This window comes from Bubalus bubalis, chromosome X (genome assembly GCF_019923935.1).
Source record: "Bubalus bubalis isolate 160015118507 breed Murrah chromosome X, NDDB_SH_1, whole genome shotgun sequence".
Classification (NCBI taxonomy): Eukaryota; Metazoa; Chordata; class Mammalia; order Artiodactyla; family Bovidae; genus Bubalus; species Bubalus bubalis.
The window spans coordinates 87,881,188-87,908,762 of record NC_059181.1 but is presented as its reverse complement, the minus strand read 5'-3'; the positions used below and the strand labels follow the sequence as shown (position 1 = coordinate 87,908,762).

The 27,575-nt window shown below is 39.5% G+C and overlaps 1 protein-coding gene across 5 annotated transcripts in view; it reads left to right on the top strand.

Moving 5' to 3' along the window:
* Positions 1 to 5,978: 5,978 nt before the first annotated feature.
* Positions 5,979 to 27,575, top strand: part of RNF128 (ring finger protein 128) — a 66,022-nt gene continuing 44,425 nt past the window's right edge. For 3 of the 5 annotated variants that reach the window (XM_006052779.3, XM_025277213.2, XM_006052778.3), the window contains exon 1: positions 5,980 to 6,686. In XM_006052779.3, coding sequence (XP_006052841.1) covers positions 6,194 to 6,686 — 493 coding nt within the window. In that variant the 5' untranslated portion in view covers positions 5,980 to 6,193. Of the gene's footprint in view, positions 6,687 to 27,575 lie in introns of all 5 variants that reach the window. The other 2 variants (XM_025277211.3, XM_006052776.3) reach the window with 2 other exon arrangements.

Genomic DNA, 27,575 nt, shown 5'->3' with positions numbered 1-27,575 from the left:
TGACTCTATTACTAGCTATATGAGTTTCAGATCAGATCAGATCAGTTGCTCAGTCGTGTCCGACTCTTTGCGACCCCAAGAATCGCAGCATGCCAGGCCTCCCTGTCCATCACCAACTCCCGGAGTTCACCCAGACTCACGTCCATCAAGTCAGTGATGCCATCCAGCCATCTCATCCTCTGTCGTCCCCTTCTCCTCCTACCCCCAACCCCTCCCAGCATCAGAGTCTTTTCCAATGAGTCAACTCTTTGCATGAGGTAGCCAAAGTACTGGAGTTTCAGCTTTAGCATCATTCCTTCCAAAGAAATCCCAGAGCTGATCTCCTTCAGAACGGACTGGTTGGATCTCCTTGCAGTCCAAGGGACTCTCAACAGTCTTCTCCAACACCACAGTTCAAAAGCATCAATTCTTCGGCACTCAGCCTTCTTCACAGTCCAACTCTCACATCCATACATGACCACAGGAAAAACCATAGCCTTGACTAGACGAACCTCTGTTGGCAAAGTAATGTCTCTGCTTTTCAATATGCTATCTAGGTTGGTCATAACTTTCCTTCCAAGGAGTAAGAGTCTTTTAATTTCATGGCTGCAGTCACCATCTGCAGTGATTTTGCAGCCCAGAAAAATAAAGTCTGACACTGTTTCCACTGTTTCCCCATCTATTTGCCATGAAGTGATGGGACCAGATGCCATGATCTTCGTTTTCTGAATGTTGAGCTTTAAGCCATGGAGTCACTAATCCTCTCTGCAGTACTTTGGCCACCTCATGCGAAGAGTTGACTCATTGGAAAAGACTCTGATGCTGGGAAGGATTGGGGGCAGGAGGAGAAGGGGACGACAGAGGATGAGACGGCTGGATGGCATCACTGACTCGATGGATGTGAGTTTGAGTGAACTCCGGGAGTTGGTGATAGACAGGGAGGCCTGGCATGCTGCAGTTCATGGGGTCGCAAAGAGTTGGACACGACTGAGTGACTGAACTGAACTGAACTGAATCTTCTCTGAAACAGTTTTTTTTTTTTTTCTGAAAATAAGGATAATAGCAGACTTCCCTGGTGGTCCAGTGGTTAAAACTCTGCCTTCCAAGGCAGGGGGTTGGGTTCCATCCCTGGTGGGGGAACTAAGATCCCACATGCCAAAGGTGCAGCAAAAAAAAAAAAAAAAAAAAGAAAATTTAATGAAAATAAGGATAATAATGGAGGGTCGTGAGAATTTAATGAGATAATGCATGTAAAGAGCATAGTAAATGCTCAACGAACAATAGCTCTTATTAGCCTTGGGGACCCGGAAGGAATACATCTAGAACTGGTAAACTCAGTTTGAGAGCCAGGAAAAGGTGAAGTCTGGTACAGGGAAACTGCTCATAGCAAAGATCCTGGTGGAGTGCTGATAATACAGCTGGGGAAGAGCATGGAAACTCTGGGGAGCTGGGGTAGGAAGAATTGGATGGGAGGAAGAGGAAAGACTGAAGCAAAATCACAGTACATCTCTAGGAACTTTCTAACAAGAAAAGCGTCGTACTATTCAGGATGCAGTGCTCTGGGAGGTAGTAAGCTCTGACACTGGGAGTGTTCAAGCAGAGGCTGGGTGCTGGCTACCTGTCAGGAATACTCTAGTCTACCCCAGAGTAGACTACAAATAACCTGGGAATTTTGTTTAAATGCAGATTCTGATTCAGCAGGTCTGGGTGGAACCTGAGAGTCTTCACGTCTCAGGAGCTCACTGACGATACTGATACTCCTGATCAACAGATCTCACTCTTAGTAGCAAAGGCTCTGTTGCAGTTTGAAGGGAAATCATAGTGAGACAGAGGGATTTGGTTAGGGAAAGCCAGAGAGTTACCCAGTCAAGGCTCCATAAAATGGGAGCACTCTAATGCAGTCAGGATCCACAGTCTGGTCCTTAGCTTCATAAGCTTTGCAATTTGATTTGTAGTATAACCAGAGCCTGGCCTCCTGGGGACTGACTCATGCTTAACCAAATTCACAGGAGACCCATATACAAGTCAGAATGCCAACTGATTAATTTCTAATGATAAGCATAATTTCCAAGAGGAACAGATACATTATCGCCCTGTAGGCATATTTACATGAGGAGCTAAATGATAATAAGAAGGTTGCTTGGTGAGGGTGGACTCATAGCAAGGGGAGTTCATAGGATGATTTTAACAGTTTATGTCATCAAGCTATGATAGTCTGATACCTCCATCTCCACCACTGGGCTAGAATGGTCTAGGGTGAGGGTGTGGGCCTCAATACCAAGTCTGTTTTACCCTTATACAATTCGGATGATATATGTAAGCCTAGGTCTGGTAATATCATTCATTTGATACACTTCAATATAAATTTACAATCTAAACTCATCATTACGAAAAGTTTAAAATATAGAGAAAAGCTGAAAAAATATTATAGCAAGCACCTATATACCGACCATCTAGATTCAACAATTGTTATCATTTTGCCATATTTACTTTATGTCTCTGTGTGCACACATGTGCATTGAGCCTACACTGTTTAACATAGATTGCTGAACTCTTCATGCTCTGGCACAACCCACTTGACCTGCTCCACTCCTCCTGGCTCCCCCTTTGCTCCCCAGACATACCTAACTATTGAATGGGAATTCTCGAATGTTCCCTGCTATTTATTACCTATTGCCTATGTCTGAATATCCTTATTTTCTTTTTCCTTAACTCTATTTGTTCGTAAAGACAGCCATACCCATGTTGCATCCTATACTCTTCGCAATGATAACATGTATTACACTATGCTGTTATTTGCTTGCCTCTCTTCGTGGCTCACATGGTAAAGAATCTACCTGCAATGTGGGAGACCCGGGTTCAATCCCTGGGTAGGGAAGATCCCCTGGAGAAGGAAATGGCAACCCACTCCAGTATTCTTGCCTGCAGAATCCCATGGACAGAGGATCCTGTTAGGTTATAGTCCATGGGGTCGCAACGAGTCAGATGCAACTGACTAACACTTTGACTTTCTTACTAAACTATGAACTCCTTGAGGGCAGGGACTGTTTCATTTGTCCCTGTATACCTGTACCTCTCAAGTGTCTTGTGCTTAGTAGGTGTTCAGTAATCAGAAAATTCCACTGCCAGCTGGACAGTTCTACCTAGTTACATCACGGGTACCTTGAATTCAACATGTCTAAACTGAAATAATTTCTCTTCCTACCAACTCTACATATTTAAAACCCTCCTCCTAATTAAATGACATTCAGTCTTCCAAGTCAAAAACCTCAGAGCAGTCCCTAACTCTTCCCTCTCATTCATCCTCTAAACAAGTCTTATTGATTCTATCTCCAAAATACACTATAATCTGTCCATTTCTCTTTATGTCCACTACCTATTTAGTCTGGGCCACCTTCATTTCTCACCTGGAGAGCATTGGTTTCCCTGCAGACAGAGGATTCCCTGCAGGAGACTCTTGTCTCCTCCAAATTTTTATTCACAGAGAAGCCATAATGATCACTAAAATTCAGATCTGATTTTATTACTCCCTGCTTAAACCCTGATTATATTACTCCTTGCTTTTGGATCAAGTTCAAACTCCTTAACTTTACCCAAAGGACTCTCAAGAACTGACCCCTTTGAACCTCTATAACTTTATCTCTTGTACTCCAGGTTCCAAACACTTGGTGTTTATAGAGTCTGTAGTACTTGTTGTTTCTCAACATTTTCAGTTTCATGCATCAATGCCTTTGCTTGTATTGTTCTCTGTCTAGAAAGGCTGACACTTTCAAAATCAGCACAATTGTAACCTCCTCTGGGAAGCTTTTTCTTAACTTCCCAGTCTGAGTTAGTTCCTCTTCTCTAATACCCACTACTGCCCTACACCTAACTCTAGCATATCTCTTACACTATATACATCCAGCACTCTATACATAGTACAATGATCAGTTTGCTTGTTTGTCTGATCAAAAATAATTTATGAGCTTTCTGAGAGCAGAGTTAATGTCTTATTTTTTTTATCCCAAAGCTTAGCCCATGATTGACATATAGGAGATTGCAATAAATATTTAAGAAAAGACAATGAATATTAATAAATGTCTCTTCAAACTTCATTATTGTAAACACCTTATAAAAGATCTCTTTTCTTTTGAACACATTGTTTCCTCAAAGTACCATATAGTTGTTTGTCACACAAGTAATTTTGATTGAATGTTGAGTGCTCTTTACCAGCAATTTCAGACAATTTCTGGAATCATACCATCTCTTTACATGGCAGATGCTATCCTTTTATTTTACTCTAGGTAATTTTTATCTAAGAGAGTAACATAATCAGTAGTTGGGGATGCCAGGCTATTGGTCCCATATACTTCCCTTGACCTCTACAGTCTCTTTCAACACCTACAGTTCATGGTTCAAAAAATTGCCTGTTTATTTGGATTCTAGGTGCTGTTTAGTTACGGTATTAATTTTCCTCTAGGTTTCTCTCAAACCATAAGGGTATCAAGTGCAGAATTGTCCCATGCTTAATCTTGGTGAATAATATTGATTAAGTAAACGTTGGGCCATGGGTGTGAAATGATTGATTAGGAACCTAACAAATGTTGGGCTGGATAAAGTAAATTATATTTATTTGAACTGAAAAAATTGTTAAAACTAAACATTCTGAACATTACTTTCTCTGATTATTACCTCAAAGTAACAACCTTGATATTCTTTAAAAAGTATTTGGTCCCTGACTGTTTAATAATAATAGTATTTAACAGATATAATTTTTATATTCTGCTAGTGAAGTGAAAGCCTCTCAGTCCTATCTGACTCTTTGCGACCCCATGGACTATACAGTACATGGCACTCTCCAGGCCAGAATACTGGAGTGGGTAGCCCTTCCCTTCTCCAGGGGATCTTCCCAACCCAGAGATCCAACCCAGGTCTCCCACATTGCAGGCAGATTCTTTACCAGCTGAGCTACAAGGGAAGCCGTATACTCTGCTAGCACTGTTCTAAGGGCTTTATATGTATGAACTCATTTGATCATCTGGACAAGTCTATGAGGTAGGTACTATTATCACCCCATTTTATAGATGATGAGGAAACTGAGGCACGGAGAAGTAATTTTGCCAAGGTTGAAGATTCTTCATGTGTCAGACACCAGAAGTATTAATTCAGTTTAATCCATGCTTATTTATTGAGCACATACTAAATTAACAACTAACAGGGTAAATGAAAATTGTATACTTAAAATAAGGAGAACTCTTAACGCCAAAGTGCCATGAGCGAATTGTCAAGGTGAATCAGGCTCATTTTTGTTAGTGGGCAATGGAGAAAGATTAAGTTAAGGTCATGAGTTGGCGGAGACATATCCGGTTGGGTAAATCTGGTTTGCGGAAGATGGAAGAGGCTTAGTTTCGAGGAGTATGAAAACTCATTCTTTTTTTGAGAGCTAAGATTAGCTTTAGAAGGGGCATCTAATGCAGTAGATTTAGGATGAGGTAAGGGTAAAAGAAAATACACAGGTATGACGCTTGTTTAGAGCAGGAAAGGAAAAATTAAAAAAAAAAAAGATAATGGGTTCTTCCTGCCCCTCCCCCCTTAGAGAATTAGTAAATAGCCTGTCTAGGTACCACCCACCTACCCAAATTCTCTGGACTGCAACTCAGACCCTTCAGATCTGGGCTTTTTAGAAGTACTTTTCGCATTCTGGCACCTTAAGCCTGAACAGCCTTGTGGGCAAACGTTACGAGGGAAAAAAATACATTCTTGCAGTTCAAAATGGACTCGAATCCTACCAGCGAGCGTTTCTGTTCGCGCTGATTCCACAGTTCCTCACCTGTCCATTTTTCATACAACGACTCGACACACCTGACCACACAGCTTCCGATCCTAGTCTAAAGCCTTCCCCTCCTGCTACCCTTTTAAGAGGCGGTCCCGCAATGTCCTTTCCTCCCTCCCAGCCACCTCTACCCCCAGTCGGCGGGGCGGAGCTTCGCGCTAAAACCCCGGAGCCCAACGCGGCCCCGGCAGTCGCGGAGAGGAGTGGAGCCACAAAGGGCTTCCTCTGCGGCAACATCTCCGGCGACGCTACGTGCCCGCCGGCTCTGACCCAGCCCGCCGCGCGCGCCAGTCTCGCCCCGTCCTCTCCCTACCTGGCGCGCACCTGGCCCAGGCCGGGGTCCCGCCGAGAGTCGGGAAGGCACGTGCCAGGGGCCCTAGGGAACCTCAGAGCGCGCATATCATGGGGCCGCTGCCGGGGGCCGGGGTCTTCTGCCGCGGTGGTTGTGGCTTTTCCCGATTGCTGGCCTGGTGCTTCCTGCTGGTTCTGAGTCCGCAAACCCCCGGCTCCAGGGGAGCCGAAGCCGTGTGGACCGCGTACCTCAACGTGTCCTGGCGGGTTCCGCACACCGGAGTGAACCGCACCGTGTGGGAGCTGAGCGAGGAGGGCGTGTACGGCCAGGATTCGCCGCTCGAGCCCGTGGCTGGGGTCCTGGTACCGCCCGACGGGCCAGGGGCGCTCAATGCCTGTAACCCGCACACGAATTTCACGGTGCCCACGGTCCCGGGGGACTGGGGCAGCAGCGTGCAAGTGTCTTGGTTGGCCCTCATCCAGCGCGGTGGGGGTTGCACCTTCGCAGACAAGATCCATCTGGCTTACGAGAGAGGGGCGTCTGGAGCCGTCATCTTTAACTTCCCGGGGACCCGCAATGAGGTCATCCCCATGTCTCACCCGGGTGAGTGCAGCTATCCGATTGCGCCCCATCAAACCCCTGCCGAGGCCGTTTTTTCCATATTTCTCTCAGGGTATTCCTCCCTCTATCCCCTTGCTCCGAAGGAAGTCGAGTGTCCTTTCTGTCCCCATCGAGTGAGGCAGGGTCCTCTCTTCCCCGAGCTTCACCCTGCATGGGGGGTTGGGCGGGAAAATCCTTCAGAATTTGCCTCTTTGGTGGAAAAGGGTAAAAACCAACGGATTGCAGAGGCTGGCAATTCGAGAACTGTTGGGGTTCTTTGAGTCGTCTTTTCCTGCTGTTTGTGAGGGTGCTTGCATGGGGTGGGCATTGGTGGTGGGCACTGGGTTTAATATGACTTGGGAGGCAGCCTAACCGAGAAGCCCATCTGGAAAATGCCTTCCTCAATCTTGTCCTGATTCACAGCCTCAGGCCCGCCGCAGATTTTTTTCCCTCCGCTCTCCCTGTTTTCTCTGCGTGTTTCCTCGAATCAGGTACAAGATTGTGTTACTGTGCCCTGTTAACCTCATTCCAGTTTTGTTGGAAACTATGTTCAGCCCTCGGATCCTTCTCTGCCCCTGGGTCTCAGGTCCCAAGTGACTGTTGGCATCACTGCTTTCCTTGGCCTCTGGGGAAAAAAAAATCTGATTTAGCTTATTGAGTGACAAAACAGGTGCCATTAGTGTTACTTAAAAGGGAGAGGTTTATGCACGAGGCTAGCAAGGACCTAGACTTCGGAAAATGTAATCCAGGTAGATCTTACGGTTGTGTAGATGAGGTGGGTTAATCTTTTTCCCTTTTCAGTTATCCTTCCAGAAACCTTCTCCATATTTATGTTTAGGTATTCATACCATGTGTACATAGTGATCCTAGGCCCCAAAAGACAAAGAAAAAAATGTGGGGGGATAAAAAGGCAGAGACACATACTAGCAGTATATCATAGTTGTTGAGAGCTGGGCCTCAAGTCAGATGTTGGTTAAATTCTCCCTCCATTGCTTGCTAGTCCTGTGACCTTGATCAACTTATTTGAAGTCTAGCCTGGGTTCCCTCCTCAATCAAATGGAAAGGAACTAAGAATGAACCACTCCCACAGGTTTGCCAGGAGGATGAAGTGATTATCCTTTTAGGAGTCACTGGAGAGATGAATCTGCTTGTTTAGCTATTGGAGGTTTTGTGTTTTTCCTAAAACAGTGTGTCTGGCCCTGCCTAGAGAGCACTCATAGAGAGTGGCTGGGTGGTATAATGGAAAGGGCACTGAACTGGAACTCAGGAGATTTGAGCTCATTTTAGTCCCTTCTGTGCCTCTACCAGCTTTGTGACCTTGTACAGGTTACTCAGTCAAATGATAAATAGTACAGAGGTAGGAGGGGGAGGCCAAGTTGCAGATTGTGCAGAGACAAAAATGAACCAAATAAACTCCCTTCCAGCTCTAAAATGCTGTGAGTCTTAGATTTTATATTGAGTAAAAATAGCAGCAACTCCATCTCTTTTGGTTGATAATTCATTGATTAGAATGAAAAGACTTTTTAAAGGCTGATAGAAAGGAAGAATAAGGACTCATAAATTTTAAAGTCCTTCCATTTCAATTGGCTACTTACATGCAAGGTTTTGACTTTGCCTCCTCCAAATGAGATTCGTTTGCACGGATGATTTGGAATTGAAAAGTACTCTTTAATTAGAGAGTTCTGGTTTAGACTGCTTTCATCCTACTTCTGTTTAAGGATATAAGCTTATATTTATCTGATAGTTTTAGGGGACAATAAAATTAATTTTTTTGCGTTCCTACTATGTTCCAGGCACTCTGCATACATCTTACTTATACTTTGTGGAGAGATAGTATGATGTACTAGGAAAAGCACAGACATTGTAGCCAAGAATGAGAATCAAATTCTGAATTTACCACATAATAGCTTTGTGTCCTTGGTCAGAGTCTCAGTTTTAACTTTACTGAGTCTCAGTTTTCCCATCTGTAAGATGGAGATATTTACATTGCTGTGATCATTAAGGATAATGTATGTAAACTACGTAGCAGATAATAAATACTCAGTTAAAAGTTAGTTATTATAATAGGCTAATGCAAACAAGATGCAAAAAAATTGAGCAAACAGAGGCTTACACAACTGTCAGGGTAAAGACAATTACACTGGGAATCTCAGCATGGCTCTTTTGTTTCAGAATACTATATAGAAATAAAGCCCTAAATACACTGGGAATCTCAGCATGGCTCTTTTGTTTCAGAATACTATATAGAAATAAAGCCCTAAATAGCGATCACATAATTAAAACTCAGAAGAGTATTTTGATACTTTAAAAAATGAATTATTATCTGAGATGTAGCAATGAATTCTTATCTGACTGTAGCAATGTTACACTTAGGTTAACTAGCTGAAAGAGCTAGCTAGTTACTTGAGGAATGGAATCACATTTCTCCCTTTAACTCCTGGAGAAACTACTTTTCAACACAGGGGGAAATCACTTTGCATTTCATCCATGTATGTTGTTAAATATTTTGTTTGCAAAGTGCTGTGTTGTTTGCTTTGCTCATTCCTGAGAGTAATCCCAGGGTTCATTGTAATCTCTGGTCAAAAAACGATTTCTCTTGGATCCTAGTGGCAAAGAGGTAAGACTGAAGTTTAAGTGTTGATTAACGTAATATATATTGCCATGAATTCTACAAGGGCTGCTGAATGTGGAAAAGTCATTGCTGTGGACTTCGTTTTACAAAACCTTTCTCCACCCCCTCTCACAGGGGCCTGTGCTTGAATTGTCCTTCACTGGGATTAGTGCTGATCATCCACACTCCTACCTATCACAGTTCTGTGACCATGAATATCCATTTGTTTCAAGTAATAGAACTAACTGGTTTAGAGCAGTAGCTTTAAAACTTTTGTATATTGGAGAGAAACTCCACTATCTAACCACAACCAATTAGAAAAATCAGGCTGTTTTTATGGATAACAAATTTTCCCAAAGGGTAGCTATAGCCTTGCAACCTAGCAGTTTATTTCTGTGTACTATCTTCCAGAAAATCTTGATTCATTCAGATAAAAAATTGTAAATGATAGATTTTTACTAACAGCTGATCCTGCAATATCTGGATATTTTTCATTCAAATTGATCCAGAAACGGGGAAGAAAATTCAGAGAAAATTTTGGTTTCACAGTTAAATCACTATTCGTGTCTTTTTTAAATATGAAAATCAGATACGAAGCAGCCAAAACTTAGAGTAAGCACTAAAGCCATCTAAAATGCAGGGTTGTCACGATGAGACACGTTGCGCATGCTCTTGTTATTGCACAACTAACTAGTCTGCTTTCCCAAGCAGATGAGCCTGAGCCTTGCATGCTTTCTAATTGAACACAGCCCACGGGTTGAAGTGGTGTCAGTACTTCCTTGTATAGTTTTCCTTGAGTCAACATGTGCAGGCATGAGTTTATTGAAAGACCTGTGCAAAGCTTCCACCTTCATAATCCATGACATGCTTACAAGAACTTGAAACATATTCAAAAGGATGGCAGGAGAAGCATTATTCCTGAGGGTTGTAAAAAAGTGAATGAACCAAGCCATTTAAGTTAGTGAATGATTTGGTGGTCTCCCTTGGAATAGAGTTTGCTATATGAAACAGTTGCTTGTTGTATACATTGTTGAAAGACTTCTTAGAGCATATTAAGAAGATGACCTTTGCCACTTTTTATTTATTTATTTTTTATTTTTTGCCTGCTCAGTGCAGCATGTGGGATCTTAGTTCCCCAACCAGGGATAGAACCTGTGCCCCCTCCAGTGGGAGTCAGGAGTCTTAACTGCTGGACTGCCAAGGAAGTCCCCAGGTTTTTTTTCTTTAATTGAAATATACTTGTGTGTTGATTTACAGTGTTGTGTTAATTTCAGGTGTATAGCACAGTGATTCAGATACACACACACACACACACACATTCTTTTTCAGATTCTTTTCCCTTACCCTTATGTGCCATGCTTAGTTGCTGTAATCACATCTGACTCTTTGTGACCCCATGGACCATAGCCCGCCAGGCTCCTCTGTTGGTGGGATTTTTCCAGCAAGAATGCTGGAGTGGATTGCCATGCCCTCCTCCAGGAGATCTTCCCGACCCAGTGATCAAATCCTTGTCTCCTGCATTGCAGGTGGATTATTTGTCTGCTGAGCCATTGGGAAGGCCCAATTCCCTTGTAGGTTATTATAAAATATTGAGTATAGTTCCCTGTGCTATACAGTAGGTCCTTGTTGATTATCTATTTTATATAAAGTACTATGTATATGTAAATCCCAAACTCCCTCCCCCTGCCACTTACTATTTTTAAAATCTTAGGTCAGTATTTTACTTCTCTATGTCTTAGTTTTCTCCTATGTAAGATGGACATAATAAAAAACTTGCCTGACAAGGTTAATGGATTAAATGATATAATACAGATAAAGTGTTTAACACAAAGCCTGACATTTAGGAAGCAACTATAATTTTTCTTAGGATAGGATAGTATTTTAGAAATACATTTGGAGTTAGGATAGGGATAGTTAAATGTATTTTAGAAAATGAAAATTGATTTGTATGTTTGTGGTATATAATTTGAAAATGAATAGCCACGAGTACTCCAAGGTCCATATTATCTGACATCTAACTGTAACTAGGAATAAGTTGAGTAAACTGAATGCCTTACAAGAAAATAATCTTTTGGCCCGCATATGTTTGTCATTCTTTTCTCAAATAACTGCTTGTCCCTTGAGTAACCAATCTCTTTTCCATTCACAAAGACTTTGGAATAGGATTTTCCACTGGTTTATTACCACCCAGTTCCTTCTCAACCATTTGACATTTAGTTTTTATTCTGAGTTTTGCTGTTGTTGTTTGTTTTTTAATTTTTATTTTTTAGCCCCTAGTAAGTTGACATCAAAAAGAACCTCTTTAGGCTCAAAAAGAAGTTGAGAAGAGATTGGGTGGTGATGATTTACCAAGGTAAAATACCATTCCAAAATTTATTCTCACGTTCATCCTTTTTGATCTCTCTGCAGAACTGTATTTGATATTGTTGACCACTCCTTCTTTGAAACTCCTTCCCAAGCAGTCTCTTGCTTCTCTTTTGTTTCATTTCTGTTGTTTTATTAACACATTCATCTCCCACCTTTTCTTCCTTGCATTCACATCCAGGCCCTCAACGCTCTCCCTCTAATAAGTATCTGCCACGTCCAGTTGATTTAAACTTTTCCTTCTTCTCACTATGTTCCCTTCTCCCTCACAATTGTTATTACACTGCTTACAGTTCCAAATGTCTTCTAATGGAAACAAATGCTTAGCCTCCTAATTGGTCTCCCTGCCTTCAGTCACTTCTTCCTTTCAGTTCTTCTTCCACATGGCCACTGTAACATAGCTCTGGACACACATATGCCATTGCTCAAGAGCCCATTACTTATAATTTTTAGATTATGTTTCTCAACATGGCATATAAACTCTTAATAATCTAGTCCCAACCTATTTTTGAAGCTTTATGTACCTCTTGTCTCATATTGATCCTGAAACATATTCTCTAGCCTTTCCCATTATCATTCCTTTGCTCATACTTCTGCTTTTGCCTGTGTACCCTTTTCTTCCCAGCTCTGTTGATCAGAAACTTACCCATTCTTCAAAACCCAACACAGATGCCTCCTCATCGTTGAAGGTTTTCATAATTCCTTCTTTTCCTCTTCTCACCACAAACCCCACAACCAAAAACAAAATAATCTCTTATCTCCCATAGAATTCCATCCCTTATAAGTACTTTCTGCATTTTGCTGGTAGTTTTTGTTCATGTATTTTCTCTTCCTACTGTACTGTAATCATTTTAAGGTTTTATTAATTTCATATTCCCCATAGGAACCTTTATTAACTTTCCTGTTGGCTCAGTGGTAAACAATCTGCCTGCCAATGCAGGAGATGCGGATTCCATCCCTGGGTTGGGAAGATCTCCTGGAGGAGGAAATGGCAACCCACTCCAGTATTCTTGCCTGGAAGATCCTATGGACAGAAGAGCCTGGCGAGTGTACACGGGGTAGTAAAAGAGTTGGACTTGACTTAGTGGCTAAAAAACAACAATTTAGAAACCTTTTTACTGTATGTGCTCTGAAAATACTTGTTGAGTGGCCTTAAATACACAAGAATGACAGAGGATCATAAGGTTCCCTAGAAAACTATCTAAAAAAAGGGATTGAAACTCAATTCACTGAACATTTATCAAGGGTCTACTGTATGCTAAGTACTGAGCGTCCTGCCTCAATATACAAAAAAAGGAGAAATAAGATTATATAAATACTTTAAGATTGCAAGCACCCTAACTTCTATGGTAGTCACCATCATGTGCTAGTTTATGGTTTTTAAATAGTAATATGACCTAGATAACAAAGAAATAAAGACAATGAGTATTTCTGTTGAACCTTCCTTTTCTATTTTTTTGATATTTAAAAAATTTAATTTATACCATTCAATTTATGTCTCCAGCTAAAGTGCTTCCATTGAACATGTTGGTGAATGTTGAATTCCATAATATAAAAATTCCATAATATAAAAGTCAATATAGCTTGATTGATGAATTGTTTTTCTAAGCACATAAGGAACTATTTCCCCTAGTCCATGGAAGATGTGTGTTGTCTCATCTAGAATGCATTTAGTCTCTATTCTTAGGCTTCGATGGAGGAAATAGAGGAGAGTACCAAAGATATTGTCTAAATTATTTTCTGATTATAAACTTAACTATGCTTCTTGCAGAAAACTTGGAAAATACAGAAAACTAAAAATAAGAGCTCCACATAATTCTACAACGCAGAGACGGTATCGTTAATATCCCTTGTCTCTTTTTCCATGTATAGGTATAGTTTGGTATCCTACTTTTATCATGAATATTAATATAGTATTAAGAAAATACAGACAATTTAAAGGAAAACAGAAAAAGCCATAAATGTAACCATTTTAGCATTTTGGGGTGTTTTTGTTGCCATTTTCTCCCTTTGCTCTGTATATGTATTATGTAAAGAATTATAATTATATACTAGATATGTAGTTTTGTATCCTACTTCTTGTTGTAAGCATTTTCCCGTGTAATTAAAAATAGAAAGAGGGTTCTCTTATAAGCTAAAGATGGCAGTCTTTGGTGGGAGTGGGAATTGAGCTTCTTTTCCAATAACTAGCAAAAAGAAGTACAGAAATGGTGATGGGGAGGGATGTGAATTGGAACATTTAAAACAAAAATATACCCCAGAGAGCTTTATATAAAATATGCTAACTAGTCAAAAACATGATCTGGTCTAACCCATATTCATTGCCTATTGTGGCCTTAGCCTTTTGAAAGATTTGATCACCATTTGTGCCTTAGTTCCTCTTCTCCTATGGTATTCTTATAATATTCCTATATTATAGGATTTAGGTCACAAATGAGGTTTACACCCAGTTTCCTTGTTGCTTGGTTAAGCAGCACCTCATTGACTAAAATGGCTTTTCTTAATCATGACGGCCACTGAACTATAAACTATTGTTAGGTTTTCCCCAAAGTTTACTTGATAGGGTACCACAAATACTGCTTAGGGGTGAATAATTTTTTGTATATGTAAATTTTATTGACGAATAATGTACATACCAAAAAGATACAGAAATAATTAGTGTATAGCTCGGTGAATTTTCACAAAGTGAGCACACTTGTGTAACCAGCACCTGGATCAAGAAGCAGGATAGTCCCGGAACCCCAGAAAACGACCTTGCGCCCCACAGTGAAGAACCTTTGAAGCAGCACAATTGTCAACTTTGTCTTCAGAGGAAATGACTTCTTGCAGCATGTGGTAGGAGCCCACTCACCCACAGAAACAAATCCTACACTGCATTGGAGCTAGTTAACTGTGGTTGATCCTTAGCTACACATTATAGGGAGTTATTTCCAAGGACTTTTGACAAAGTTATTAAGCCAGTTCAGAATTGCCACATTTTGCTGTTAACACCCACTTTGGAGCCCTGTGGGCAAAGCAGAGCACAAGGGCTCTTTGTTATTTTTCCATTTCCTGTTCTGCCTCTTTCAGCTGTATGTACCTCTTTCTGTATATCATGACATATAATTATTGCCTGAATTTGCCCCTAGGCTTGTTACAATATTGATTGCTTCCAGAAAGAAAGTTTGGTGATTCATGCCTGACTTTATGGGGGCTGTTAGGTTCAGAACCTAGACATGATTTACTTGGTTTTAATGCTTGAATGCTCAAGTTAGATACAAATCAGTGATTTTGAGTTAACCCTATTTATTTTGACCTTTTTTGAAAGAAGATGGTGCTTGAACTCACTTGGTGTGTGTGTGTTTCTCTCAGGATATCAGTCTTTATCATTTCAGATAAAATGTTGAATAAGTTTAGTTAAATGCTGCCTGCAACTAAAAAGTCTTAGCCTAAAAAAAAAAAGTCTTAGCCTTTGAAAAGAAAATACACCAAAATGTTAACCGTGGTTATATCCGGTTGGTGGAGTTATAGGTGATTATTGTTCTCTTCATAATAATTTGTCTCTATTTTATGAATTTCCTAAAATGAATGTTTTATACTTATAATCAGAAAAATAATGTTATTTAAAAATCCAGAATACTCCTATAGTGTTCATAAATCCAAAAGAAAGCATTAATTATGTGACTATACCAATAGCAGGAACAAAGCATACCTAATGGTAGAAATGATTTATAGACTATTATTAGAATTTAAAGAAGAATTACTTTGGTTTTTTAAATCTATCTAGCTCACAAAATTGTTAGCATGGTCCTTTCTTGTTAATACTAACTGGTTTTTTCATATGTAAAATAAGCCTTGAACACTAAAGAACTTTAAAGACTGACTTTTTCAATTTATAATATAGAATGTTTCTCTTCTCTTTACCCTTTGTATTACGATTGGTATTTTTCCTTTCCCCCCTTTTATACATACCTTACCTTTCTTGTTTTTTGTCTGTTTCTTTTTCATAAGAGGCCTGCTTGCCCTCCCAAGCCCTCTTCAATATCTTTTCTATTCAATACTTTTAAAATTAATGCTAAATTTAATAGCTTAATATGAAGAATCCAATATATTGGCAGTTTTCACCCATGACACACTGAGTTCATCTGATGACAATTTGTTGTTCAGTTACTCAGTCGCGTCCAACTATTTGTGACCCCATGGGCTGCAGCACCCCAGGCCTTGTCCTTCACTGTCTCCTGGAGTTTGCTCAAATTCACATCCATTGAGTCAGTGATGCCATCCAACCATTTCATCCTGTCATTCCCTTCTCCTTCTGCCTTCAATCTTCCCAATCTTCAATCTGCCCAATAAAATAAAGTCTGTCACTGTTTCCATTGTTTCCCCATGTATTTGCCATGAAGTGATGGGACCCAGCATCAGGGTCTTTTCCAGTAAGTCAGCTCTTCACATCAGGTGGCCAAAGTATTGGAGCTTCAGTCTCAGCATCAGTCTTTCCAATGAATATTCAGGGTTGATTTACTTTAGGATGGACTGGTTTGATCTCCTTGCAGTCCAAGGGACTCTCAAGAGTCTTCTGCAACACCACAGTTCAAAAGCATCAATCTTTGGTGCTCAGCCTTCTTTATGGTCAAACTCTCACATCCGTACATGACTACTGGAAAGACCATAGCTTTGACTATATGGACCTTTGTCAGCAAAGTGATGTCCCTGCTTTTTAATATGCTGTCTAGGTTTGTCATAGCTTTTCTTTCAGAGAGCAAGTGTCTTTTAATTTCATGGCTGCAGTCACCATTCACAGTGATTTTGGAGCCCAATAAAATAAAGTCTGTCACTGTTTCCATTGTTTCCCCATGTATTTGCCATGAAGTGATGGGACCAGATGCCATGAACTTAGTTTTTTGAAAGCTGCATTTTAAGCCAGCTTTTTCACTCTTCCTCTTTCACCTTCATCAAGAGGCTCTTTAATTCTTCTTCACTTTCTGCCATAAGAGTGGTGTCATCTGCACATCTGAGGTTATTGATATTTCTCCCTGCAGTCTTAATTCCAGCTTGTGCTTCATCCAGCCCGGCATTTCGCTTGATGTACTCTGCATATAAGTTAAATAAGCAGGGTGACAGTATAAAACCTTGATGTACTCCTTTTCCAATTTTGAATCAGTCCATTGTTCCATGTCTGGTTCTAACTGTTGCTTCTTCACCTGCATACAGATTTCTCAGGAGGCAGGTAAGGTGGTCTGGTATTCCCATCTCTTTCAGAATTTTCCATGGTTTGTTGTGATCCACACAGTCAAAGGCTTTAGTCAATGAAGCAGAAGTAGATGTTTTTCTGGAACTCTCTTGCTTTTTCTATGATCCAATGAATGTTGGCAATATGATCTCTGGTTCCTCTGTCTTTTCTACATCCAGCTTGTACTTCTGGGAGTTCTCGGTTCACATACTGTTGAAGCCTATCTTGGAGAATTTTAACCATGACCTTGCTAGCATGTGAAATGAGTGCAATTGTGTGGTAGTTTGAACATTCTTTGGCATTACCTTTCTTTGGCATTGGAATGAAAACTGACCTTTTCCAGTCCTGTGGCCGCTGCTGAGTTTTCCAAATTTACTGGCATATTGAGTGCAGCACTTTCACAGCATCATCATTTAGAATTTGAAATAGCTCAGCTGGAATTCCATCACCTCCACTAGCTTTGTTCATAATGGTGCTTCCTAAGGCCCACTCCACTTTGCACTCCAGGATATCTGGCTCTAGGTGAGTGATCACACTATCATAGTTATCTGATGGCTCAAATCATGAACTCCTTATGGCAAAATTCAGACTTAAATTGAAGAAATAGGGAAAACCACTAGGCCATTCAGGTATGACCTAAATCAAATCCCTTAGAATTATACAGTGAAAGTGACAAATAGATTCAAGGGATTAGATCTAATAGACAGAGTTCCTGAAGAACTGTGGATGGATGGAAGTTTGTAACATTGTACAGGAGACACTGATGACGATAGCTTTTGTCATTCTAGAAAAGAGGAAGAAACCTTATGAGAATAAGGACAAAGGAGAATCATGGTATTCTTATTTTACAGTTTATTAATGATGTGCAGAACATACAAGCTCAGTCAAAATTGTATTTAACACATCATTAAAATTGAATTACAGATCTTCCTCGATTTATGATGGAGTTACATCCTGATAAACCCATCATAAATGGAAAATATCATAAGTCAAAAATGCATTTAATACACCTAACCTACCTAACATGATAGCATGTTCTTTAATATGCTCAGAACATTTATATTAGCCTACAGTTGTGCAAAATCATCTAACACAAAGCCTATTTGATAATAAAGTGTTGATTATCTCATGTAATTTATTGAACACTGTACTGAAAGTGTAAAACAGAATTGTTGTATGGGTACACAGTGGTGGTGAGTGTATTAGTTGTTTACTTTCATGGTCATATGGCTGACTGCTCCCGCTCAGTGTCTCGAGAGAGGATCGTACCACTCATATTATAAGTCACATCATCATAAGTTAGGAACCTTCTGTACTTGTTTTTTGGGGGCTTCCCAGGTGGTGCAGTGGTAAAGAATCTGCCTGCCAATGCAGGAGATGCAAGAAATGCTGGTTCGATCCCTGAGTTAGGAATATCCCTTGGAATAGGAAATGGTAACCCGCTGCAGCATTCTTGCCTGAAAAATCCTATGGACAGACGAGCATGTGGGCTACAGTCCATGAGATTGCAAAGAGTCGGACACAACTGAGCATGCATGTATTTGTTTTTTAAATTGGCATTTCCTTTGAAATAATACTTTGCTATGCACAGGTTGGTGATTTGCACAAGAAACTGTCAAACTCAAGAGTAGTTGTTATACCACTTCTTTTCCTCTTAGGGTACATTTTGTGTCCTACTTTTCTACATGCTTCCTTTGCCTTTCATAGCTCAATCAATTCTACCTTAGATATAGTCTCTCTCTCTTGCTTTCGCTTTTATTATGTCCTTCTGAGTCCCATTTTTACAAAGAAAAAATTGAGCTTCTTTCTATGTGATGCCATTTCTTTTGAAGTGAAATTAGACATAAAGAAGCCAGTGCTGTCAATATCTTAACAACCTTAAATGTGTCCATAACTAACTCCCACAGTCTCTACAAAAACTTCCCATCAACCATGTAATCCTCCTGATTAAATATGCATTTTTCTTATGTCCCAGAATTTAAGATATTTTAAATGTTTTGGTTTTTTTGCTTGCTTGCTTAAGTATTTCTGAGATTTTTTTTACTGAGAAGTCTTATTATAAATTTGGGTTAAGTCATAATTTATATTTGCTTTGAAGTTTTTAGTCCTCAAAGCATTTCTCATGGAAATAATCTGGGGGTTAATTTGGGAGCTCAAACTGTGTTTACCAACATTACTATGGGAAAATGTATTGTCTCTAGTTCCAAACAACTCATTTGCAGATGAATTTTTGAAACGCAACTCATCAGTGTTTCTCTTGTGGTTTTTGTTCATAATGATAGCTCCATTAAATATAGTTTATTAGGTTCTCCCCAATCATGCTAGTTTAGAGAGATTTCTCTACTTAATCAGTTTTTTTGTGATATTGACCAAAGCACTACCTCACCTTTTACATGTGTTTTACCTTAAGGAATCTCCATTTTCTTTTCCTAACCTATGATCATCTCGGAGGTTGGCTTATTTTAATAGCATTTGTAATGTTCCCAAAAGTTTCAAGAATGTAATTTTGATTTGTGGCTTAGCCATTAACAGATTTCCAAGTCATTACATCTTTTCTCATTTTAGAGGATTTCGACAGTCATTCAGATGAAGGCTAGAAAAGTGTGATTATATTGAGTAAGGTTTTCATTAGTAGATATACACAAGCAACCTATATTTAACAGAATTCCAAAGTGCTTTGAGTTATAGGAGTGCTTCAAAGTTTTGCTTCCCACCACCATCATTTCATCTTGGCAAGAGAGCAGGATGTGTGAAAGAAACGGAAACTGGCCAGTGCAAAAGCATCAGTCACCTCCCTTGTCCTAGACCTCAACCCTCCTCCTACTTTGCTGCTTCTGTCTGGCTGATGTCTTTTTGTTGAACTGGCAATCAAGATAAGGAAATTGACTTACTTTGACTAATGTAATTAAAGGCTAACAGATTACCCTTTTTAGCAAGGAAAGATACATGATTACTCTTTTTTATTTCAACCTATTGTACTAGAGGTGAATGTGTTCTGTTTGAAATTGGGAGATAGCATATTGTAATGGAAAAACAGATGTCCTTGAGTCAGACTGCTGTTTTTGAATTCTAGCCCTACTAATTAATATACATGTAGTCTTGGGCAAGTTGTTGACCAGGACTTCATTTATCTTGATTTATATAAAGGAGGGGTAATAATGCCCATTTCCTGTGATATTGTAAATAAAGTGTTTGGCCTGAGGTGGGTGTTTTGTGACTGTTAGTTCTCTTGAACCTTTTGTTGACAGTTTTTTCTTTTTTTAACTAAACATAATATTTCAACTTTGATTATTACAGCTGTTTACTACCTCATTTTGAAATAAGTAATTGCTTTATATGTAGAAGTAGGAAAAAATGTGGCATCCAAATTGCTATTTTTCTGGTAGTTTTTGAGAAATACAGGTAGAAATCACATAATCGAGAAACTGAAACAACTCTTGTCCTTCTCCCCTGTGTATTTCCATTTTAAGCAGCAGCAGGACCTTAAAATCAAGATGTTAAGTTCTAACAATAGAAATGGCTTTGAACCTTTTGAGGTCAAAGTGGTCCAAAGATCAGGAACTAAGGAATGAGGTAGATTTTGACTTAAATCCCAGATCTGTCATGTAATAGCTTTGTGACCTTAACCAAATTATTCTCTATAACAGGAGTCCCCAACCTCTGGGATCTAATGCCTGATGATCTGAGGTGGAGCTGATGTAATAATAATAAATTAATAATAATTATTAATAGTAAATTAATAATTTCTATTAATAAAGTGCACAATAAATGTAATGCACTTGAATCATCCTGAAACCATCCTCCCACCAACCCCAGTCCATGGATAAATTGTTTTCCATGAAACTGGTGCCTGGTCTCAAAAAGGTTGGAGATCACTGCTCTATAAGACTCATCTGTTGAACAGGGGATGATAGTTGTACCTGTTTCATAGGGTTATTATGAGGGATAAATTAGACAATATATAATACACTTAGTACATAGCCTTGTTCATTAAAAAATAGCTTAACCACCTCCTTACCCTCATATAGCCCTATCTTGGAGACTGGCAATATATATCTCTGTGGGACTTCTCAGAACCTCTGAGAAGTCTAGATGAGTCTAAAACACTTTAACTTTGTCTAATGCATTATTTTCTAAACTTATTTATCTATAGAATGCTTTTTATCTCAGAATACTAAACATCTGAAATATAATTTGGAAAACACTGATTACCAAGCACTTGATAACTTCTTTCCTCTCTTTCCTTCTTTCCCCCTCCTCCTCCCCCTGTCTTTCTGTGTGTCTCTTAGACTGACCTCATACTTTAACTGTACCAAAGCCCTACCAGTGTCAAGGAGTGACTACACTAGTTATCTCACTATGATAAGAAAGAATGTTTTCAGCTGCGATGACAAACATACATGTTTCTTGGTACTAATATGGTACCTTTTATATCAAGTTAACGTAACTTTATAGTTCCACAGGTTTATTCTTCTTATTGACTTGCAGAAACAACTTATTGTGAAAGGATAAAAACAAATGAGATGGGTTTGTGCTTGTTTTTATAAATTAGTGTATGGGCCTAACTTAGCCTTTGCAATAATTAATACAGGAGGAAATTTAGTATTCTCAGTTAACAGAGTGTTCTTATTTATGAATTTTTTATACTAAATGGTACCACAATTTCTGTAGAGGCATACCAAATTCTCTTTTTCTCTGATTCAGATACCTAATAGAATACTAATTTAACATCTGTAACTTTTGCCTGTGTAGATTCTTGTGGCAGGATCAAAATGAATACCTTATCTCTCAACATAATGCTCTGTCTGATTTTAATGATTAATGCAATTTCCAATCTAATTCCCCTGTTATAAACTATACGTGAAGAGAAGACACACAAAAAGAGGTTCCAATTGCAGCAAAAGTTTGAACACCCCTTTATGACCAGCCTTGTGACTGGATATTGTAGTAGGAGAATAGTAACAGGAAGTAGTTACTAGATAGATAAACGATGACCTGGTCCTTACCATCTAGGTTACATTTTCAGCCTGTGTTGCCTATTTTTTGGCTAATAGTGATATTTTTGTTTGGCACTCAAATATCAATAAAGGTAGGGCTTTTTGTTGTTGAGTCGCTCAGTCATGTCTGACTCTTTGTGACCTCATGGACTGCAGCACACCAGACTTCCCTGTCCTTCACCATCTCCCAGAGCTCACTCAAACTCATGTCCATTGAGTCGGTGATGCCATCCAACCATCTTTTCCTCTGTCGTCTCCTTCTCCTCCTGCATTCTATCTTTCTCAGTTTCAGAGTCTTTTCCAGTAAATTGGATCTTTGCCTCAGGTGGCCAAAGTATTGGAGCTTCAGCTTCAACATCAGTCCCTCCAATGAATATTCAGGACTGATTTCCTTTAGGATGGACTGATTGGATCTCCTTGCAGTCCAAGGGACTCTGAAGACTCTTCTCCAACACCACAGTTTGAAAGCATCAATTCTTCAGTGCTTAGTCTTCTTTATGATCCAACTCGCACATCCATACATGACTACTGGAAAAACCATAGCTTTGACTATACAGACCTTTATAGGCAAAGTAATGTCTCTGCTTTTTAATACGCTGTCTAGGTTTGTTGTATCTTTTCTTCCAAGGAGCAAGCATCTTTTAATTTCATGGCTGCAGTCACTAGGGCTTTTAGACCAACACAAAAATGTCACTCTCTAGAGTCTGGCCATATTTAAGGTTCCGAGTACATTTTCCTTTCATACATTCTTGTACTAGTTTCACATGACCTGGAAATTTGAGGGTTAAGTGGCAAGTGATGGGGGCCATATTTGAATTTTATTTTATGCCTAGGCTAAGGCAATGGCACTCCACTCCAGTACTTTTGCATAGAAAATCCCATGGACGGAGGAGCCTGGTAGGCTGCAGTCCATGGGGTCGCTAGACTCGGACACGACTGAGCGACTTCACTTTCACTTTTCACTTTCATGCATTGGAGAAGGAAATGGCAACCCACTCCAGTGTTCTTGCCTGGAGAATCCCAGGGACGAGGAAGCCTGGTGGGCTGCCGTCTATGGGGTCACACAGAGTCGGACACGACTGAAGTGACTTAGCAGCAGCAGCAGCATGGCCTCCTTTTGTGCTCATCCCATCCCCCACCCAATACAGTAGTAATTTTTTCAGTAGAATTCTCCTTCTCAAGGTCTCACATTACAAGAAAACGGAATCAATGACTACAAGGAGAAAAGAGCACTATAATTTTCTAACATTTGTTTGTATAAGTTTTCTTTCCTTGAAACCCTAAATCTCCTGCTTAACTTTTTTTTTAACTGCTCAATAAAGATCAGGTTATTATTAACCTGTGATGTATATATTGTAAGTCAGTAATTCCTTTACCTTGAGCCATTAAATATTCTTATCAGATTCTGAATAGTTCCGGATATTGTGCAGTTTATTATCCCAAAGGATTGAATACACTGATGCTATGGAGTTTACTGACTAGCATTCCTCTGGAAAACAGTAATAAATAGCAACAACAAATGTTGAATTGGTTTCTCAAAATCTTACCTCCCCCAAACAAAAACTGTAGCAATAGAAAACTTTAGCATAAACATTTTAATGCAATCACAGAATACCCTTTTAACCAAATAAAATACATACTAGAATTTCTGCCTGGCCTGGCAATAGCATATCTTATTATTTTCTTTTCCTCAGTATCAGTACAAATTTAAGGTGGTATAAATACTCAGCCTGTTCCAATACTTTAAGACCTTTTAAGTCCTCTGAACTTCCTCATAAGTGCCCAAACAACCAATCTCCTAGTGAACCAGGATGGCTGACTGGGTTCTAACTTGAACTTGGCACTAAAATGATATCTGTCCAGCTCCTGAATGCAGGTGTGAATCTGTAGTGAACTCAAATCCCAGGATAGAGAGGGATTATTGTGACCATTAGTACTGCTCTGGCTATATGTTGATTTCAGTGGAATCAGCACTGAAGCAGTAACCGTCACACTAAACCTAAGATCTGCAGAGTAGGATTAGTATTTAATTTGTTACTTATTACAGATATGTCCTTGCTCTAGGCAGACGTGTCTTGAAAATATGCCATTGTTAAATGTAGGGAGGGGATGCATCTTAGACTGTTCACACAATTATCTTTAATGATGAATTTGTTTTCAGATTCAATCAAGATTTAAATTGTCACTAAATATAGCATTCTTAAATTGCATTCATCAAACATTTGACATGTGTTACGTGCCAGGCACTCTGTTAGATATTGTAGTTTCAGTGATGAAAAACCCAGCCCCTAATGTGAAAGAGTCCATAGTTTAGTGAATCTCAGGTAAACCAGATAACCTCAAGGAAGCCTGCACTGGACAGTGTAAAACCTGACTATCTAATGTAGATGAGTCAGGATCTTACAAAAGGAGGCTGAACTTTATTTTGTAGGTGAATGAAGCTACAGAGCTTTATGGAGTCCGGTTAGGGATCTTTGGCAAAGAACTCTTTAAGAGCCTTTGGCAAAGGAATCACATGAACATTTTTCCCATTTAGAAAAATGTGTCTGGTAGCCATGAGGGGACTGAATTGAAGGACTGAGACTGGTAGCTTGGAAACTAGCTAGCAGGTTGTTACAGTGATTTAGTTGGCACTAGTGCAAGGAGATCCAACCAGTCCATCCTAAAGGAGATAAGCCCTGGGTGTTCATTGGAAGGACTGATGTTGAAGCTGAAACTCCAATACTTTGGCCACCTGATGCGGAGAGCTGACCCATTTGAAAAGACCCTGATACTGGGAAAGATTGAGGGCAGGAGGAGAAGGGGATGACAGAGGATGAGATGGTTGGATGGCATCACTGACACAATGGACATGAGTTTGGGTGGACTCCGGGAGTTGGTGATGGACAGGGAGGCGTGGTGTGCTGCGGTTCATGGGGTCACAAAGAGTCGGACAGGACTGAGTGACTGAACTGAACTGAACTGAAGTGGTGAAGAACCCACCAACCAATGCAGGAGATGTAAGAAATGCAAGTTTGATTCCTGGATCAGGAAGATTGCCTGGAGGAGGGAATGGCAAGCCACTCCAGTATTCTTACCTGGAGAATCCCATGGACAGAGGACCCTGGTGGGCTATAGTCCATGGGGTTGCAAAGAGTTGGACACCACTGGAGTGACTTAGCACAGCGCAGTGATTTAGGTGAGGCACAGTGGTGACAATGGAGCTGTGTTAGAAAAGAAATGGGCCTGTTTCTCATGTGGCTGATTTTCTAACTTCTCTCTATGAAGTACTTACTGATAAAATAAGTCTTGGCAAAGTCTTTCTATGCAGAGTCAAGGATTGGTTTTGTTCTGGCTAGAGTGACTGGACCACTGTCTTGAAACTCCTTGGCCATAACATCAGTCAAGTTATAACCAAATTTCAGCCAATATTTCTAAAAGTATGGGTCACATACTACATGCAGTCAGTGAACCCACAGAATTTGTTAAACTGCAGTTTCCCAAGCCTCACCCCAGACATACTGAATTAGGGAATGGGCCCAGGGATTTCAATGTTTTAACAAGTTTCTGGTAATTCTCATGCATGTTAAAGTTTGAGGATCATTGATCTAGTCCATAGTTTTCAAAATACGATCTTGGAGCACTGTCCCCTGAGATTCTTTCAGGGACCCATGAGGTCAAAACTATTTTCATAATACTATGTAGACATTATTTGCAGAATTCACTGTTGACATTTACATGGATGGTTTAAAAGCAGTGGTGGGTAAAAGCTGCTGGCACCTTAGCACCAATTAAGACAGAAGCAGCAAACTATATTGTATACATTCTATGCATTTGCAGTAAAAAGGAAATGCCGGTTTCACTTAGGACTGTTCTTGATGTAACAGTAAGAATAATTTTTTTTTTTTTGAATCTCTACACAGCTTTTTTTTTTTTTTTTTTGCCTGTTCTGTGTGGTGACAATGGGAAGTAGTTGCAAAGCACTCTTATGACTAAGTTGTGAGCCAAACTAGCTGTTAACTCCAAGCAACTGCTTTTTAATTTGAAAGAACTACCGACAAACAATAGTTATGCAGCCTGGGGTATTTGGAAGACCTTTTGTCAAAAATGAACTAAGTGAATCTGTCCTTTGTATGCTAAGTCGCTTCAGTCAAGTCCAACTCTTTGTGACCCTATGGACTGTAGCCTGCCAGGCTCCTCTGCCCATGGGATTCTTCAGGCAAGAGTACTGGAGTGGTTAGCCACCCGCTCCTCCAGGGGATCTTCCTGACCCAGGGATCAAACCTGTGGCTCTTGCAGCTCCTGCATTGCAGCAGATTCTTCACCGCTGAGCCACCAGGGAAGCCCTTTCAAAGAAAAGAAATGACAGCATTTGCTGCTAATGATAAAATTTAAGTGTTCAAGCAAAAATTAGGATTTTGGAAAACTTTTACCTACCACATGAGCTTGACAGTTTCTAAAACTTAGACTTTTCCAGTGAAAACTGTAGCAATATTAACAACCATGATTTTTTTTATATTGTATAATCTTGAAATGAGTCATCATTTTTAAAATCTGCATAATTCAGTGAATCAGTACTCTCCAGATGACCAATGCATGGTGTCACAAAACCATGCATAGATAAAGGATCCATTCAATATATTAGATCAATGGATTTTCATTTAGCTAAGTAGAAAGAATTGATTGATAGGATTTCAAATTCTCCCTTGCACCTAATATTTAAGAAACTACCACTTATTGAGTTTTGTTGTAACATAAAAGAAGAATATGTACAATTATTTGAAAATGCTATTAAAACACTCTTCAATCTTCTGATTACATATTTGTGTGAGTACAGATTTACCTTCATATATTTCAACCAGAAAAACAGATCACAGGTCTAATGCAGAAGCAGGTATGAAGATCCAACTGTCTTCTATTGTCTGACATTAAAGAGGTTTGCACAAATGACAATGCCACTCATGACATTTTTTAGAAAAAGTTATTTTTAATAAAAATGTTAATTACATTAATATATATTTATAGCTGTTATATATGAATGAATAAATATTTCTAAAATTCCTGTTAATTTCTAATATGGTTTATATGAATAGAAATCTACATAAACAAAAGTTCTTTGGAGAGTTTAAAGGAATCCTAAATCCAGAAATTTAGAGAAATGCTGATCTAGCCCTTGTGTTCTTAACAATGTGCTAAACATTACCACTTGTGGAAATCAGAATAGGCCTGGCAGGACTAGGTTTTTTTAATAAGAATCCTAAAAATTGTTTACCTGTAAATATGGTATCAAAAAATTATGCATCTGTGACCTTTTGAACAGTATTGTTTCTAATTTTCTAGTGCCTTTAATATACTATTTCCTGAAAGTTCCAGCTGCCTGAAAATTTTTGGTGCCATATCAAATCTGTCACCTATTCTCTAAAGTATTATTACCTTCAAAATCTTACAGCAGAAGTACTTGGGGATACAGGGCAGAAAGAAAGTCAACTTGTTGAACTACCCATGGCTGTGTGCCTCTGTTTCACTTGTTGGCTTAAAAGGATGATAATAATAAAAGGTGATTTTGGTCATCTTCACTGCCACCACCCTTCCCTCAAAAAGATGATTTGTAACAGTGCAAAAAGTTAAGAACCATGGCTTTAACAGGCAACCTGTACTAAAACCTGTTTCATGTTCTGCAATAGACTAGAATTTACCTAAAGGCAAGTTAGGAGCGTCCGTCTGTCCTAAGT